This window comes from Lichenostomus cassidix, chromosome 5, assembly GCF_008360975.1.
Source record: "Lichenostomus cassidix isolate B80296 chromosome 5, HeHo_3.0, whole genome shotgun sequence".
In the NCBI taxonomy this organism is placed as follows: Eukaryota; Metazoa; Chordata; class Aves; order Passeriformes; family Meliphagidae; genus Lichenostomus; species Lichenostomus cassidix.
In genome coordinates, this window is record NC_139486.1 from 48,830,260 (window position 1) to 48,849,736 (window position 19,477).

At 37.8% G+C, this 19,477-nt stretch overlaps 1 protein-coding gene across 6 annotated transcripts in view; it reads left to right on the top strand.

Moving 5' to 3' along the window:
* The window catches only part of USH1C (USH1 protein network component harmonin), a 47,110-nt gene that overhangs the window by 7,477 nt on the left and 20,156 nt on the right, over positions 1–19,477 (top strand). For 4 of the 6 annotated variants that reach the window (XM_085062963.1, XM_085062965.1, XM_085062966.1 and 1 more), the window contains exons 5-15: positions 5,866–5,974; positions 6,076–6,100; positions 6,779–6,836; positions 7,617–7,720; positions 8,954–9,038; positions 9,509–9,568; positions 9,841–9,897; positions 10,810–10,952; positions 11,602–11,667; positions 12,503–12,627; positions 14,004–14,080. In XM_085062963.1, coding sequence (XP_084919089.1) covers positions 5,866–5,974; positions 6,076–6,100; positions 6,779–6,836; positions 7,617–7,720; positions 8,954–9,038; positions 9,509–9,568; positions 9,841–9,897; positions 10,810–10,952; positions 11,602–11,667; positions 12,503–12,627; positions 14,004–14,080 — 909 coding nt within the window. Of the gene's footprint in view, positions 1–5,865; positions 5,975–6,075; positions 6,101–6,778; positions 6,837–7,616; positions 7,721–8,953; positions 9,039–9,508; positions 9,569–9,840; positions 9,898–10,809; positions 10,953–11,601; positions 11,668–12,502; positions 12,628–14,003; positions 14,081–14,841; positions 14,892–17,880; positions 18,034–18,403; positions 18,552–19,477 lie in introns of those variants that run through there. The other 2 variants (XM_085062969.1, XM_085062964.1) reach the window with 2 other exon arrangements.

Genomic DNA, 19,477 nt, shown 5'->3' on the forward strand with positions numbered 1-19,477 from the left:
TCTTTTTGAGTGTTGTATTGCTTGGTGAAGAGAGAAGTGAGCAATTGCTATGGCAAATGTCTACATCTTTCTATCAGCCTTTGCATCTGGTAAGGTGTATTAAAGATCTGAGTTTCGGAGTGGACAGGCTAATATGCTTGGCTGCTTTTAATTTGTCAACTCTGAATATTTGCTGAAAATATCCATGGTTAAGGATTGTGTTTAGTACTATCCCAAAATATATTAGACTGGCATGATTCATTACAGTGTTGAATTATACTAACCTGTTTTGCAGACATGCTTCAGTATTACCCAGCAGCTCTCTCAGAAATAAAAATAAATCTCTGTCAACAAGGCAGTTGAAGTTAGGTTTCTGTGTTTGTGCAACTCATGCTGAAAGCTTTCTAACTTTAAACTGTTCCTCTTTGTGTTTGCATGCATGTGTGTGCCCTTTTGTTTGTGATATATATATACATATATATTGTGATATATAGATATACACATATATATCCCATTGAGAATCACCACTGAAATTTTCCCATCATCTGTCAGCGTGCTCTGGACAGGTGCATGACTGGCTCCCCTGGATGCTTCAGAAACTCCTTCTTAGAGCAAAACTACAAGTTCTGATGTAGTTAGGACTGAGAGAATGTTGTAGCTCACTCAGCACAACATTGTGCTGTATGTGTTATCAGCCTACTTTTAGAGTATGGGATTTTCCAGTGGGTAACTGCAGGAAAGGACATAGATGCACCTTCTCAGAGTTTGCACTACAGAAGTTAAGGTACCTCATCTCCTACATTACACAGAGAGGATGGGAATTGTAGACAAGGGAGTTGTTCCTGGGCTGTGGTTATCTCAGTAGAGATTCCATCTGCATCCTTCCTCCACTGCCAGAAACTTGAGAAAAAGACCAGGAACAGTCATTTTATATGGCTTTTGTAAACACCTCCTGGAAAATATTGCAAGGCATTAATGAGGCTGATCAATAAAGACTTAATGGCCACTGCCTTAAATTGCCATTCTAGCACATATATTTTAATGCTGTGTTGCAGCTCTGCTTCTCTGCTTGTTTCACACTAACATTTTGACACGATGGGTGGATAAGGAGTTATGTTCAGCTGTTGTGCTTTTATAAGGATGTCAGTTTTCCTGCTTCCTCTGTACACAAAAAGGCCCCACTGGCTTTCTGTGACTGAGGTCATCGTAGTACATGTTGGTGTCAGTGAGAGGGATTGTAAAGGATCTTTGGGCTGGAGTGTACCAACTATTGCAGCTCAGAACATGGTTAGTTTGGCAGACAAAGTAGGGACAATAAGGGGGAAGTATGTTGAGACTGACAGTGAATTTTTTAGGGTTAGATTGTATGAATTAATATGGGCAGATGGTGCTTTGCAGCTCCTGTAACTGCCTGGCTTCTGTTTTTTGATATGTGGTGTTGAAGCTCAGCCTAAAGTGCCTGAATAATAGGTGGCACTAGGCACTTTCTGAACCTCACTGAATAACAAGACCTGACAGGCAGCCCATTGTTCTAAATTGCTGTCTCACAGTAAAGCCAACTGCTTCTGAAATTTCACCCACCTGCTTTATTTAACAAAATCTCTACACAGTTTCTATCCCAAAAATGCTGTCTGAGAAAGGTATAATGATTTTTTATTATGCCATCAGTTTTACATCCTGCTGCTTTTAAAATTTCCAGTTCACATCACATGGTTTCTCCTTGAAGTACTTTCCAAATTACATTAAAATGACCAAATAATCATGAAGACTCACTGTGGCGCTTGTAGTTTTGACCCTTTTTTAACTACAGTTTCTCTAAAAGGCAGAAGTGTTTTGTCCTTCCATTAAAAAATGGACTTCATCTCCCCCCCTAGACACTGCTTTTTGATACTTGTGTGTGTGAGGAATCTGCTGAATACAAAGAGATTGGTGTGAATGATGAAAGTGGAAGAAGTATACAAAATGGGAAATTTGAAACAGTTGATGTTATTCTCTGAACCCCTTCAATTTCCTAGAAACACTAAATATTATATTTCCAATGTTAAAAGTTACAAATAATAGGCATTTTACTTGAGAAAAGTTAGGTTTGCATCTTTTTTCTAAAAAGTCTGTCATCTCTCTGTTTGATAGGGAAAGGGGAAACTGTGATATAATACCAAAATAATTGTTCCTGTTCTACTCTACTCAGTCCTGCAGACTTTTATCTCTACTGCTCTGATTCATTAGGTTGGTATACAGTGGTACCAGTACAAAAGTAACAAAATACATGAAAACAGCTATTATTTACCCCAATATTAGATACCTTTGTTCAGGAAAAGCTGTTCAGGTATCCTGAAGAGAAGCAGTTTGCTATATGCCTATACATCCCCTGTAGTTCAGCCTAGATTGAGTTATTTATTAAGCACCATCAGTCATTGTCTGTCAGTAATACAAATGTCATTAGGCTGAGTGAAGAGTGTTGAGTTTCAGAAATTAAATGACAGTCTAGCAAAGAGAAATGTTAAAAATATCTGTATGGGAAATGCTAATTCCCACACTGGAGGAAAAAATAAAATGCGCTCTTGTGTGCATTTATAATTTTGTAAGAGCTTCTTGGGGAGATGATAACAGATATGACTCAGTGAGCACTGACATCCTCAGAACAACACCACTTCTGCTGATATAGAAGCCCCATGATGGCATTGTCATTTGCAGCCTTAAAACTGGGGAGCTTCTATGTGTCAGGCATTGCAGTCAATGCCAGTATGATAGGTTACCCTTTTAAAGAGTTTGTTTTTTGCAGACCTAGGCTCCATGGTCTGTTATAGTCTGCATGATGTGGAAGATGTGAGTAAATGAGGGATCTTGAAATAAACAAAAGCCAGGCAAAAAGCCACCACCACCTATGTAAAATCAACAGAAAATGGATTGGGTGGGTGGATGGATGGATCTGGTTTTGAATCTTTGGAACAAGTTGGTTAAGTGAGAGCTCTTTCATAGCAAGAGCTATCAGGGGTATAACTCTAAACTGCAGACTCCATGGGCTTTTCTTGTCAGATTCTGTATTTTTAACATAGGTTGTGTGTTCAACAGCCTTCATTGTTGACCTATTTCTGCTCTTATTAAAGATTATTTTAAAAATCCTGGTGGCTTAAATAAATACTGTCAAGCTCTTAAGAGTGCAGGCCATTGGCATGGATGAGATTTTTTTGGATGCCCAGCAGAGGGAGCGGATGTCCCACTAGTCAGGGGCTAGGGACCACAGTCCCGGTGTGCCTCTGCAAGTGTGTTCTGTTCTGCAGGGCAGTTTTCCTTGCTTTTGTAGCCTTCTGATGCTGTGTTGCATCAGACAAAAATCTTCCATTTCAGTGGGAAGTGTGATACGTGAGCAATGCTGGTAGGGTGGACACGTTGTTAATGTTTTGTGTAGTATTGCAGAGCGTGAGACACTTCCCAGAAGAATCAGAAAAGCTTGTGAGAGAAATAAAGAAGATACATTGATTTTTTTTTTTTTGGTTTGTTTGTTTTGTTGTTTGTGCTTTTCTTTTTTTTTCTGATTGAACAGATCACAGTGGGAAGATTCAATAGTCATTATTACATATGAAGAAAGGCAGAAGGTGACAGCATGGCCAGTGTCCTGTCACCAAGGTTGAGCCTTGCCTCCGTGTGTATTAGACAGTCTCTAGAACATGAGCTATATTGAGGAGGTTCCACTCACTCCTCTCACATAAATGCAGTGATGCAGATTTAGGCCTTCAATACTGAGCTGTGCAGTGCCAGAGGAGGAATCTCCAAGTGTGGCCTTTTTTTTTTTGTACCTAAAACTGTTAGCAAGGTATGAGTAAGTTAGTCCTCAGTGACCTAAACTGACCTCTTTGCTTTTTTCAGGTGTAGATACTCCCATCAACCTTGTGTGATGGAGAAAACAGTGGATACACTGTGTGATTTAGTCTGTACAGCCCCACTTAGACTGACTAAGACTGATGTCATTACCTCTGGTGGCATAGTCTTAACAAATGCATTAAAGATTACAATATTTATTGTAATACTGATATGAATTCTTTACGAAGTCCCTGATTCTTGAAACAGATAGTGGATTTTTGCACAATGGCAATATTTTTGTGCCACCTGAGTGGGTAGGGCTGAGTGAAGTTTCTCATATTTTCCTGTCCCTGATGAGTCTGCTGTGCCTTCAGCATTCTTGAAGAGCCAACTTTTCTAATCTTTTGCAGCAGCAGTTGAAAGTGTGTTTACACCTGATCGTGGTAGAAGGAGCTGATGCACTGGCAGTCTCAAAGCAGTCAGGTGAAAGGGAAGTTTCCCCCAGATCAAAACTAGTATAACCAGTCTTTATATTATTTAACTTTCACCAATGTTTTATGATGAACCTGTCTCTTCCCCTAAACTTTAGTCAATACAGGTGTTCACTAAGACTGGAAAAAAACAGTGCTCTTACTTTGCAGCACAAGGACCATTTCCAAACCTAAAGTGAAAGCACAGAGCCTCTTAACAAAGTAGCTGTAGATTTTTATTTTAAATGTGCATGATAATGCATTCCAGCCAAATGTTGTTGAATAAAAATAGTCAATTTAGCTTTGCCAAAACTTGAAATCAGCCCAATGCAGATACCAGCATGGAAAACTTAAGCCTAACGTGAAATTTGGGAGCTTGACACGCAAGTCCTCAAATTGAACTTTTTAGGCCATCGTTAAACAGGGATAATGCTGCCATGAGACCAGATGTATTTGTGAGGAGGCACACAAAGTTCCATCAACTGAGAACAAAATCCCATGCTGTTGATGAGAAAAGTCTAATCAAATACATTTTACCTAATAAGTATTCACAGTAGTTCAAAGGAGAGCAGTAAAGCCAAAGTGTTTGGCTTTGTCCTTGTGGAGATCAAAGTACAGAGGTATAAGGTGATACTGTTGATGGTTTGTTAAGGTAATTTCCTGGCAATGATTTGTGTATCTTAATGTACAGTGGATTGATCTGCATTGCCAAATGGAAGAAATCATGCACTAATTTTCATACAGCCACATCACCTGGTTCATGTCAAATAAAAGTCTTTGCTTTTGACACTCTAGCCAGGACCTGGCATTTTTCAGTAATCTTGAGCAGCTAATAAGGTGCAAACTTTAATGAAGTAGGCAATGTCTTCATCACTGATTCCTTCTCAGCCTACCTGGATAAGAGGATCATTAGGCAGAGTTTGTAGAAACTTGGAAATTTCTACTCTAGTTATCATAGCATATCAAATTTGGATTTATATTTGAGGAAGAGAAAATTTTTGATAGAATTCTGATAAATAAGATTTTAAATTTTATAGAAGTGGCTGAAAGCACCCTGTCTGTTCTACACCAGTAAATTGAGCACTGCCAGGGAATGTTCTTGGGGTGCTGCTATTGGATTGCTGATAAATGTTAGCGTGGTCCCCAAACAAAGAAAAAGAGATAAAGTCCATTAAAATGCATTTTCTTAATCCAGAAACGGGCAAGATAAAAAGATGAAGTTTAGTTTCCTGTTGATCAAAAATAGTTAAGATATCTCAGAAAATGTGTGGTAAAAGCAAACTTGAACTGCTGAAGTATTAAAGAAGAAAATAACTCCAAAATTATTTGGATTAAAACACAGGCTCTTGTATATAAGGTAATCTGTGGAGTATAAATCTGGTAGGACTATATGGTATTTATAAAATTGTAATTTGGCCATTAATCTGGCCTTTTGGTGTTCAGTATTCAAAACAAATACAGGTAAGTCTGATCTGGACATTACTTGAAATTCAGAAAGTATTCATGAATCAACATTCCTAACCTTTGCATCAAATGACTGCCGATTGTTACCAATCTTAAAAAATTTTTAAAACATTAACTCTCAATTATTTTTTTTCCCCCTTCCATTTGTGAGGTTGGAGATGAGATAGTGCGCATAAATGGATATTCCATTTCGTCATGCACACACGAAGAAGTCATTAACCTCATTCGTACAAAGAAAATTGTGTCCATAAAAGTAAGACGTAAGTAACACTCACAAAAAAATCACCTCTATCACCAAAAATTGGCATTAGTAAATTGCAGGTGGTCTGTAGAAACTTAACAAAATATTTTTTCTTTTCAGATGTTGGCATGATACCTGTAAAAAGGTAATGGCTTTTCATTTGAAAACAAATTAGATTGTTGATTTTCACACAGCTTTTTCTGTCCGAAGAATCTGTATTTAATTATGAAAATGTGTGAATGCTGATTAAAATGTCACATCCTTTGTGATGAACAGGCAGATGTCTTGTTTGATGAATATGACTTTATACCAGTTAAATGAAGCAATTTCTATTTCCTCGTTTGTCAGGGACATCTCCTGGAAATATAATTATCAATGCACCTAGTTTGATGGAGAGCTCCACTGCTTCTCTATGTATATAATGCTTGATGATGGCTTCAGAGTTTGGAAAAACTTAGAATTAGTTTTCTCTTCCACGTTTTGTTGAAAACCTGAATCTTTAAGTGGAATGTTTGAGAAACGTTAATGACAGGAGGTGTCACTCTGCACAGACATTTGTGTAAGACATTCGAGTGGTTGTGGTTAACTTCACAGTCATTCTTAAAGTCTCCTAAAATTATTTCCCTTGAAAGAGTTTTAACAATTTTATGTTCGACTAGCTTTAGTAGTCCAAATAATCGTATGCTTGTTTGATGTTCTGTTGTGATGTGAATGGTGTCCAAAGAAAGTTGTGGATGTGGAATAGAAAGTCTCATTCCAAAGTAGCTTCTGGAATACATTTACATTTATTTTGTCCCATTATTTATATTATTTTTCCTTTCAGTTCAGCAGATGAACCCCTTAAATGGCAATATGTGGATCAGTTTGTGTCAGACTCAGGGGTAAGAGATCAATATTTTGTTAAATGTCTTCTGGGGAATCTGTAATGGTTCCGAAACACTTTCTCCTCTGACCTTACCAGACAAGCTGTTGAATGCATTACTGTTATGAAATATCTTGTTGAAAGTATTCTGTGAGAAACATCTTTTATGATATGAAGTGGTTCTAGAGCTATTAGGTAAGGAAAGGGCATAAAAGAAATAGCTTTTACTCATTAATTGATACTTTATTTTGCCTGAGCTTATTAACTTCCCATGCTGTAGTTCTCCTGCATAAATCTTTATCAGATTATTTGGCCAATTTTAGGCATATTACTGGGGGAATTACAACTTTGAATGCAAGTGACTTCTGAGGGTTGCAAAAGTGAAAAGAAATAGCACAATTACTGTTGTTTTGCTTTCAGGAAGAAAGACTTAGTTAAATAGTGAGCCTTATCGTGTATTTCTCCAGCCCTTTTGTCAGGGAATATCTAAATGATTATTCTGCCATATCACTTTCCTCTAATTTTCCTTCACCCTTTTCTGAAGACAAGGTTTGACTATTTTAAGTAATCTCCTCCAAATAGCTAAGTTCAGTCTTTTCACCTCAGCCATGCAGCTCCACTGAAATGACTCTGCTTCACATTCATTGCCAGCAGGATAGGACCTTGGAGTCTTGAATAGAGCCTTGAATCTTATCTTGATGCTGGCTGGGATTCATCTTGGCTACATGAAATTTTATAGTAGTCTTGATACGAATTCAAGACATAATTAACATCTGCAGTGTTGTTAATCCCTCTACAGGAAGGAAAGGGCAGTGTGGCTGGGCTTGCTTCCTCTGGAGGGAGAGACAGTAAAGAGAAGAAAGTCTTCATTAGCTTGATTGGTACAAAAGGCATGGGATGCAGGTGGGTACACAGTTTTTATTTAATGTCACTGCTTTGTTAAGTGAGGCATTCCAGGCAGTCATTTCCATCCTTCTTAGATATGATACCAGGAAAATAGAGATTCATGCTGGATGAGGAAAGCACACTGCACTGCAACAGCAGGGTATCTGTGGCATGTATTACATATTTTTAGGCAAAGCATAAGTACCTCTGTTGAAAGTTCTGTTATAAAGGAAAAAAAATTTAAATTTAAATATTAGAGTAGGCTAAAAGTGAAAAAAGTGCCTTGCTACATCACCAAGCGGCATTTTTAAGTATTTCAAAATGTAAAAGCATTTAAGAGATCAAATTTCATGACAACTTGTACTAAATTCCATCACTATCCGCTGTCAGGTTCACTCCCTGCACTCAGACTGCTTTCTCTGACCTTTTTCAGAATCAAGACACCATCACAAAACTATATCCAGTTCCTAAAATTAGTGTTGAATTGACAAGCATTTTTAGAAATGTGATTCTGGGATTCTTGGATTCCTGTCCTTGCAATACTTGTGGAGGTTTTGAAATAGAAGGGGTATTGTAGGATTTCTTAAATATTCAGGAATACATAGTTGAAATTACCAGTTTTCTCTCGTGTAATTTGGAGGATATAAAAGTTTTAAAAAAATTATTTACAAACTTGGAGGGGTGGTTCAAGATCACTTGTTGAATATATAATCTACAAAAGTAGTTTCTGTATTTAAGCCCAGCTTAGATGGCAGCTTAAAGTTCCCAAGCTAAATGTTGGCCTCTGGATGGAGCATCCTTCTTACTCCTAATAAATAATCCTAAAAAAATAATGTTGTTTTATGCATAGAGTATGCTTCAGTTCAGTGAGCAAATCTGTAAGCAATAAATAATTCTTGATGGTGTTATTTCCTTCCTTACAGGTATCATTAGTGTCACAGTCTCTTAGACAGTGTAGGTCAGTATGTTATGTTAGGCAAAATCCAGAAACTTGAATATTTTTCTTTTAGCTTTATCTTTAGAACCAGTTTTGTGCTGTGAAGAATAAAAAAATAGAATGATAAACCATTGTGTGTGTACTGGCAAGTTTTGGTGTTAGTTTCAGAGTAGGCTAAAACCAGAAATAATTTTAATCAAAACCAAACTATGATAAAATAATTAAAACTACTTGCTGTATTAAACTGTATTATTCCATAAATGTTATTCTATAAGTATTATCCTGTTAATGTTTGGGGTTTTTTACATTACCAGTATTTCCAGTGGTCCAACGCAAAAACCTGGCATTTTTATCAGCAATGTTAAGCCAGGCTCTCTTTCAGCAGAGGTGGGCTTAGAGGTAAGTTTGCCTCCTTCCCAGGTAGGTACCACCAGGAACTCTTGTTTTGTATTCACAACTTCAAGGATTCTGTAAAGTCACTAGCTGTGTGGGGTTTATTGCTTGGTGGGTTTTTTCCCCATGGGAAAGAAATACCTTGAGGTTACATTTCAAACGAATCTAGTTTCCTAAATTTTAAGAACATGAATGAACTGGGTCAGACCACTGTTCTTGAAGCTTAGGGTTTGATCCCAAGCAATGGCAATAGAAAATGCCAGTGGAGGAGAATGTGCAAGCCTGACCAATTTCCAGTGTGTTCCCCTTGTGCTCTGCCAGTACCCATGATTGTTGTATGAAGGGTGTTAGTGAGCACATCTCTTTCTGTTTTCATTTAATATATGTTCTAACTTAGCAAGCACATCTCTTTCTGTTTTCATTTAATATATATTCTAACTTAGCATCTGTACTAAAATTTGTATTAATTTCTTTAGGTTGGTGATCAGATTGTTGAGGTGAATGGGGTGGACTTTTCTAATGTGGATCATAAAGAGGTAAAATCCCCTTAAAAGAGGTCTTAATCCCCTGAATTTGTAGTTGTCAGCTTATTAAGCATCTGTCCTGTTTTCCTGTCCGCAAGAAGTACATCGTGATACTGGGCTGCTAACTCAAGGGGTTGTGTATTGAACATGGGAATTTGGAGATTTGCATACCTACCTCCCTATTTAGTTCTGGAAATTCCAGCCTTGACAAACAGTGTTTTTTATCCAATATATACTGGGCTATTATCCCTTCACACTGATTTTTGTTTTGTTTTAATTTGCAGGCTGTCAGAGTGCTCAAGAGTAGTCGTACTTTGACTATCTCTGTGGTAGCAGGCGCTGTAAGTAATACATTTGTAAAAGCAGAATATCTGTGAAAATTACTGTGTGGATAAATAATTGGTTAAAAACAAAGCTGTTTTTCTTTATATGTTCTATACTTTTATCAGATCAGGAGAGTTTTGAGTGGCTTTTGATTATTTCATACTACACAAAGTATTCTCAAATAAAACATGACTTTGGGCCAATGCAAAACCATTCCCTTGACAAGGAATGGAAATTAACTTTATTGTAATGATCTCTCATGTTTGAGAGCTTCTGTTCTAATAGATGTCTGCATGTGCTGAAACATAAAGGTGAATTGGATTGGAGACAAATAATTTTTGATCCTGGATAGGTGATGTCTTTGTCCTATTCAAAATTAGTTCCTTTTGTAACTGTTTATCAGATCTCATTAGTGTATTGACACACTGAAAGTTGCCCAGATTTTCATTTTCACTGTTCTATGCAATAGAACTATGAGCCTTTGGGGCCTAATCTAAAGCAGCTGAAATTAATTAACTCTTGCCTCTGACTTCAGTGTTTAGTTGTCTTCACATTGGGAATCATTCAGTGTTCTGTTCTCTGGCATTTCATTGCTTAGTGAGATTTCAGGAAAGTATAATGTGAAGTTTTTTCTGGGTGACACACTGAGCATGTATTTGGCATGACCTCCACAGTGTTGTTGCTGACTACAGTAGTTGCAAACCTCTTCTGAGGTGTGAAGCACATAATAACTTTGAGGCTGAAACAATAATAACTCTTTGGATTAAATGGTCAGATCACTAAGGATTTGTCAGGTGGCGTTCCTCAGGAAAAGTGATGTGAAGAAATGGCAGTTGTGCTAGTATGTAGTTGGGTGTGAATTATTTCCTAGAAGAACTACATTCATGAGATTTTTTCAAAACAGATTGGTATGATGGTTTTAATTTCAGGGGAAGGAGCTGTTCATGACTGAAGAAGAAAGGCAAAGAGAAGCACGCCTCCGTGAGCAGGAACGCCAGGAGCTAATGCATCAGAAGCGGCTGGCGCTGGAGACCAACAAAATCCTCAAAGAGCAGCAAGAGAAAGAGAGATTGTGAGGATTCTCAACATAGGACAGTCTGAAAAATTCAGCTTGGTTTTGGAGAGGGCACAGAAGACAGGAGCACATCATTATTTTTGTGATGCTTCTCACGGAAGTGAGAAGATTCTCAACTTAGATTAGCTTCGTTTTGCTGTTGCAGAGTCTCTGTTCATAGAATGTTTGTCCTGTGATGCTCTTGATGTTCTGGGCTTTCAGAGCTGATATCATTCAAAGCCATCTTGAGCAGAATGGTCACTCTGCTCCCCAACTGTCGTACTCCAATGATTCAGTGTTGTATTTGTTATCTTCCTGATGCGATTCACTCATGCTTTTTTTTTAGCAAGACAGTTGGAAATTTTATGCTCCTACAAAAATGAGTATGTACAAAAACATGCTATAGACCTGTCTCAGAAAGAGATAGTGACTTAAAGAGTTAGGTAGATTATATTATCCAGATGATGAGGGATGTCCTCAGGGCTCCTGTGGAAGGATATTGAACCTTTGTTATCTCAAAGACGACTTTTCAAAAGGAGCGTTTTCCCCCAATATATATGTATTTACCATCTATATCTTTTATTAACTATATGCTGACACAGTTTGTTCAGTTTCTTACTCAGAAAATACTATTTTTACCATGGTGTCCTAATTCCTCTTATTATAGAAGAAAGCTGGAGATTTCCCAGAAGGCTGCAGAGGAAGAAGAGAGATACCGCAGAGAAATAGAGCAGTGAGTAAAAACCTTGAATAGGCAATATGCCACCTGGAAAAGGGTGCTTGTGTATTAGATCTGGCTGAAAACATTCTGCATGTTCCTTTTTTTAGTAAAATTGTGTTGTATTTCCATTTAGCTAAAGGTAGGATCCAGTACATATCAGTAAGTACACCACAGTTATGGAATAGGAAACTGCTCTGAAAATCAGCACCTGGAAAATGTGAGGCTTTGGCGATAATAAATTCAGTGTGAAGTTGAAGTTGAGCACTTATTTTCAAAATATGTTTATTAATATATAGAGAAACTTATGATTAAGGAAATTAATGATTAAACAAGTTCTGTGTCCCAAAACTCATTTACTCTGTTGTCACTGAAACACTACATTTAATTCTAACAGAAAAAAATTAATACTGCTAAGAAACAGATCAGTGCTATACTTGTAACTTAAGTGTTCTTTTACATTTGGAGGTTTGAAATTAACCATTATTACATATTGTTGTTGTCACAGTAATTAACTTCCCTTCTAAATGATGCTGGGAAATTGCATGGAAATGCAAGTTGCACAATAATATCTGTTTTGATTCAGCCTTTTAGAGCTAAGATTGACTCTCAAGTTTCAGCTTTGCCCCTTTGACACTTTAAGGGTGTTTTAATTCATTTAATTCACTTACATCCCTTTTCATGTACCTGTATTAGCTAAAATTTTCTGATAGAAAAAGTGGAGGAATTTTGTTATGCTTTAATATAAAGAGGAAAAACTAATATGCTGAATACTAAATAATGGTAATGAATATCTACTGGTGCTGTTGGTTTTGTACTCAGAATGTCAAACTGCATTTGTTTCCTCTAGGATAACAGCAGAGGAAGAGAAATTTAAAAAGGAGTGGGAAGAAGACTGGGGTCCTAAAGAACCACCCAAGTCTCTAAAAACTGTAACTGCAGAAGTGCACTCTGCCCCTCGTTCCAAACACAAAAGTAAGTAATTGATTTCAAGTTGCCTCCTTGTATTTGTGTCAGACACATCACTGAGCTGCATGGAGTATATCACCAGTTTGTGTCCATCCAACCTAGCTGGGATTTGGTTATTTCCAGAAGGATGGAAGTATATGATAAATTAATTTAATAATTTATTTAACAGGTACCTATCTTGCAAAATCTACATTCACTCCAGTCATGTTTTTTAACAAACAACAGCAGCAGAAAAAATAATAAAGCTCTCTGCGAAATGGTCTGAAGCATCAACCTCTTTAGCTTGGGGGCTTGGTGCATTGTTTTTCCCATGTTTTTTCTGTTCAGTGTTTGCCTGTCAACCTTTTCATAGTTTGGGTTGGAAGGGATCTATCTTAAAGATCACTTTGTTCCGGCCTCCTGCCACTGGCAGGGATACCTTCCACTGGATCAGGGTGCTCAGAGCTCATCCAGCCTGGCCATGAACACTGCCAGGGATGGGGCATCATCAGCTTCTCTGGGCAACCTGTGCCAGTGTCTCACAGCAAAGAACTTCTTCCTAATATCTAATCTAAATCCATCCTCTTTCAGTTTAAAGCCATTCCCCCTTGTCCTATCACTACATGCCCTTGTAAAAAGTCCCTTTTCAGCTTTCTGGTAGCCCCTTTAGGTCCTGAAATGCTGATCTCAGGTCTCCCAACAGCCTCCTCTTCTTCAGGCCAATCAGCCCCAACTCCCTCAGCCTTTCCTCCCAGGAGAGGTGCTCCAGCCCTCTGATCATCTTTGTGGCCTTCTGATGGACCCATTCCAACAGGTCCACATCCATCTTATGTTGAGAGCCCCAGAGCTGGATGCAGCACTCCAGGTGGGGTGTCATGGAGGCAGAGTAGAGGGGCAGAATCCCCTCCCTTGCCCTGCTGCCCACACTGCTCTTGATGCAGCCCAAGATGCTGTTCTGCAAATTGTATGTGTACTAAAACTGCACTGTACAAAGAAAAAGGTGGAAAGTGCTTGTTGCGTAATTTACGGGAGACCTGGGCCAGTTCCTAACCTGATGTTATTTTATTACATTATTTTGTGTGTGACTTCGGGGAAGTCTGCCTATGGTTCCATTACAGGAAAAGCCATCAAATTCTACAGCCTTTCCTTCATCACAGAGCAGACTAATTGCCCACGTGCAGATTCTAACTGCTCTTCAGGACTGGAGGAGGTTGGCAATTGCTTTAAGGGCCTTTTTATTTTAACAACTTTGTAGCAAAACATCCCATCACTAACTACTCTTTTTTTATTTATTTAATGGAAACGTGTAGTCACACATTGCTGAACTCCTTTTCATTTCATGGGAACCTCTATTTAGACTGTCACTTCTATCTCCTCACTCCTTTCCTCCTTTGTTTCTCTAGAAGATTTAAAGGGAGTTGCACATGACCAACTTGAAACAGATGACATGGATGAAGTGAACATGAAGCAGGACAAACAGGTTTGCCACTCAGCCCTAACTTCCTATCCTGATTCAGATTCTTCCTGTGGCTCAACTCCTCCTGACAGTCAGTCTTGACATTGAACTGACCATTTGGTTTTCCTGGGGCAACATGTGTGGTCCTATGGTAAATGATGAAAGGTTTTGACACTGCTGCTGTCGTTGCATTGTAGAGATACCTTGATATGAAATCTAACAACCCTACAGCAATGTGGACTATATTGAGTGCTCTGTGTTAGCAGTGTTTCTTATGTAAAGTTAGGGTAATATATTCTTTCATATGTTTTCACTTAGCAATATATTTTGTGGTATTTATGTACTTCGCTTGAAATATTTTGTCCTGGAAAATGGAGGTTTTCATGTCTCCTCGAAGCCCAGTGTTCTGCCACAAGCTTCAATGGGTTTGAATACCTGTTTAATTTTCATAAGTCTTGCTAAAACTACTGTAAAGTAGGAGTGTGACCATAGAAATCTTGGCAATGCACATGCCTGTGTGGTTCTCTATGAAGATGACTTGTTGCATTTGCTTTGTTTGACAAAAAATGTGTATCATTAAAATAAGGAAAATTCAGGACTAAATGTACTACAACCATTTATCAAGAATTTGACTAAGAGCTTGTCATGTAATGAGGAACCTCTGCTGTTGCGTCTTCAGTACTAAATAAATTTTAATCTGTTGCACATATCAGCATGGATTGATCTGAGTACAAGCTAGTCCTTGGCTTTTCTTCAAAAAACAACTTTTCTTTTACCTTTTGTAGCTTTTGGATGGTTTTATCGGTATGAAGGAAAATTTCCCACAATTCGTAAGGTACAAAGTGTGAAATGTGAATTTGTTTGCTGTGTGTGTGTTTGTATCGGTATTCCCCATTTTTCTCATTCTGTGTTATTAGTAAACATTTCTTATAGTGAAATGCTCCTTCTTTTAACGTGTGCACAAATTAAGATTGCTGTGGGATGCATGTGTCTAGGACTTTGTCCTTTTGAGTCCTTCAAGCTCTGAGTTCTGCCAGCTGCAGAGGGAATTGTATGTCAATACTTTGTAGAAGGTGTTCCTCACAGGTGGGCAGTGCGTGTCTTCATGTTCTCCAAAAGTCCTGGGAGTCATGTGTTTATCAAAACAGTAAAGAGACAAAAATTAAATAGTTATACCTTTGCAAATCTCCCTGTAGGAGGATTGCTGAAGGCAAAAGGCTTCTAGGCATGTACAGATGAGAAAAAAAATTAACAATATTTAAGCTGATAGAATGCTTCTACCTCTGTAGAGATGCTGCTGAAGTACTGCAATTTCAATTTATGAGAGTTTCAAATAATATTTTATACTTGCTGTTGCTTCTTTCTCTTTATTTCTTGCAAGGTATATTAACCATATTGTAGGGCAGTTGCTATTGGGTTTTTGTGCTTTAGTGGTGGTTTTCTTGGTAACTAACTGTGGTAAAAGTGCCATGAAGACTTTGTGTGTGTATCTTCTGAGAACTCTTTCAGAGGAGGTCAGGATTGTTTCTGTTTTTAACCTTCTGTGCGCCCAGGATGTGCCTGTTTTCCTTAAAAGAGATGGGGGAAGATACTGCATTCCAATACCTTTTTCTACTGCAAGTGACTGTAAATCATCATGGATCTGTAACCTGTGTGAAAGCCAGGGCACTTAGGATTTTTATAGGAAAATTTTAAATGCATGTTATGGCAACTCTTCACACAAAGTGGTAGTCTTTTGTATTGCTGCTGACAAATATAGTTTAGAGAATGTCTAAATACCTCTCCATGTAATAATGATCTTACACAATTCCTGTTGAACTTTACAACACAGTGTACACAAGAAGCTTGAAAAGATGTGTTTTTCATAATTTGCTTTTAGGAATACTTTAAATCTGGCAGTGATGAATTTTCGTCCTACTCCCTATCGCTAATGATTTTTTCGTTTGTTTTAAAAACAAAATTTCACTCTGTACTAAAAAATGTCTATAATAGAAAGTAAACTGAGTCCGTGGGGAAATTTGTAGGAAAGGGTGAATCATCCTGTTGTATCTGAATGTAGTGAATGCAGCTAAGATTGTCAGATATATGTCCATGGTCTGGAAGACTTTGGCTTGTGAACTGCTTAGTGTACCTTTGAATTCAGTAATTCTTTAAATATTGGTACCTAGCAGGTTGACCTGCCTGTTGTTGCATTTAGTAGACATTACTAAATTTATCTTCTAATTTTTAGAGGCTAGTATTTGTCGCTGTTGAGCCGCTAGTAGAGAGAAGAATCCAGTTCTCAGTGGCAAGAAGGAAAAGACCTTTATTGTTTTGATTTCATCATATATATAGAGTTTTCAAAGGTCACCCAGATTGGTCAGTCAGAAACCTCCCCCTAGGCCTGATTGGCCAGGCCTGCACCATCCAAATCTTGGGACACTGTTTTTAATAACATCCAAACTTTATCTTTATTTATAAAACACAAAAGGAATTCTCATGGGAAAGACCTGTGCTAGCCACAAGTATTGGCAATTGTTTTTAAGGTAAAACTATCCCTGAGTAAAATACGCCACGGAATTAAGTTTATGCTAAAACATTAGTGTGAAAAGCTAGATTTTTTTCAGTTAAGCTTTATCTCCAATGTTTTTGGGGTTTCTTTTCCCCCTGCTCCCCTTCCTACCACACCACCACCATGTAACCATGAAACAATATCCCACTGAACTCAGCAGTACAAAGTTCCATTAAACTGCTTGACTGGAAGAATTGGCTTTTGTAGCCTCCAGGGGAAATTTCTGTTTTCCAAGGCTTTGTTATCAATATTACTGTGCAAAAGGTGAAAGGAAGACAAATAATGCTATTTAATGTGAAGCAGTTCATGGTGGTTTTGGGAATTCAAAGCATGAAAAGTCAATAGCAGCTGATGATGAGCAGAACAAAATCAAACCTGAAGCTCAGCCTTGCTGGCAATGGCAGTAATTGGCAATAAGTGAACACCTGCTCCTCTATTTTACTTTTTCATAAATAAAAGGAGGACATGGGATTTCCAATATGAACTAAGTCCTACCTGTACAAATGTGAAAGGGTAGCAGAAATGTGACATCATTAATGTAGAAATAAGGAGCAGTGTGTGTTTTGAAGACAATGGGAACAGAGGCTTCCAAAAGGCTATGTAGCTTTTCCCTTTGGTTGTACATCTACATCTGCAATTTTAGAGTCACTTTGTGCTGTATTAGTTAACTTATCTGAGTAGATTTTATCCAGTGCTTGTAGGAGCGACATGGTCTTTCTGATGCAGTGTTCCTTCTTGGAAACAATCTGGTTTCTGCACTGATCTAAGCCTTTCCTTTATAATTCCTTATTTCAGTTTTATTAGGGGATGCAATGCTGGTTTTAGGATATATGCATGAAGCTGTTGGATGCATGGACTATTCACATCTGCCTAAACATGAGCATCTGCCACCTGAAAACAATCAGTCTTACATATATATAAATGCCAAAAAGGCAACTCAATACGCAATCAAAACTGTTTCAATATTCAAAGTTTTGTAGTGGGCCTGTGTGCTCTAAAGTTTTAACTTTACAGAGGTACAAAAAAATTTGATTTTCTGATCTCATCCAGCTCATGTTAGTGAGCACAAGCCCTCCAAAAAGTTTGAATTTCCTGTAATGTGCTGGATAAATGGACTTTGGATTTTCTTTTAAAAGACTGTACTCACACTTGCAGAGACTTAGTTACTTGCAGAGACTGTAGTTAAATTTCCAAGGCAGGCACTCATGTACCAAGATTGAAGTTTGTGGTGTTTTTAGCTGAAGTAAAAATCTTTGTTAAAAAACCTTCCCAGAAAGGGAAAGAACGAAAGAAGTCAAAAAGTGATAGTTTTTGTGAACAGAAGAAGAACAAAAAGGAAATGGAGTTTGAGCAAAAACTTGCCAAAGAGAAAGAAGGAATGCTGGAGAAAGAAAAACAGCTGAAAATAAATCGTCTTGTGCAAGAGGTATGTTGTGATCTATCAAGTGCAAAACTATATTGAAAGAAAATTAGGTAGATTTTTAGTGGTATTATTTTAGCAGGACACTTGTTTAATTATGTCGAAGAGAATGAAATTTAAAAAGCTGTTTAACTGCAAAACTCTGTTCCCATATTTGCTTGTTTTTAGTCAGCTTTTGCACAAATGAGTATAGCTCTGCAGTTAATGAGTGTCCATGTGTAGTGATGAATTTAATGAAAGACAGCCAAATAGGAAATCCTTCTTAAAAGAATGATTATTTTAAATACTATTTTAAGTCGTGTTTCATACTTTTGAAACATATTTGTATTGTGACCATACCTTCTACCTTTTCTGATGCACCAATGTTGTGGTCAAGGTGTCTGAGACAGAACGAGAAGACCTGGAAGAATCAGAAAAGGTTCAGCACTGGGTGGAAAGACTTTGTCAAACACGGTTAGAACAGATTTCCTCTGTGGAGAATGAGTCTCCTGAGGTAAAATTCTGGCTTTTCCATATATTGCATGATCTCTAAATAACTTAAAGTTGTCTCCTAAAAGCAACAGGTTTTACCAGTGAAAAAATCTATCTTTGTCTTCCCCCCTCAGCCTTCTTTCTAAGAGGGGAGGAAAAAGTCAGTAATTGATGACTTACAATCTTCATAAAATAAAGGAACTTGCTGTTTCTTTATTTTATGAAGATTGAAACATTATTTTAATGAACTGATTTTATTTTTTCCTTTTTAAGTATATTGTCACAACTAAATTAACAGTTTTATTGTCTCATGAAACATTTGGGCTAGGTGGGACATGCTACCAATAGCAAAAGCTAGATCCAGTTATATTTATTAGTATCCTGTGAATATGAGAACGTCATTGATGATGAGCTCTTGGAAGCTTCCTTGTATTGCATTAGATAAAGTTACAGGCTAAGAAAATCACAAAAATATATGAAACTCAGCAGGAATAGGGTTTGGGCTTGTGCTTCAAGTAGTCCCCTTTAATTAGGGGAGCTGCAGATAGTGATTATTCCTCAGAACCTGATGGCTCTAGATGTGGAGTGAGGCTTTCCCCCCATTCTGCTCCTCTGTCTGTCTTCGGAGGAAAGCCACTTTCAAGAGGAGCACTGCAATCTGCTGAGCTCCTGTGGGATCCCTGAGAAACTGCAGCCACAAAGGGGACCTTGGGGAACATTCTCACATGATTTTCCTTCAGGTCAATGTGGAGCAGCTCTGAAAAAAGCAGCTGATCTTCAGTTCCTCATGGCCCTAGGCTCAGACCCATGTGGTTTTTCAGTGCAGGTCTTTAGGACAGTGGAATGATTATGCAGTTTTCTCTCAATGTCCAAACTTGGCAGCTTTTGTTCTGCTAGAACTTTGTCTCCCTTATTTTATAAAGTAAGAGGGAACATTACAGATTAAAAAAACTGTTGTATTTTCAGAGCTTTAGATTTA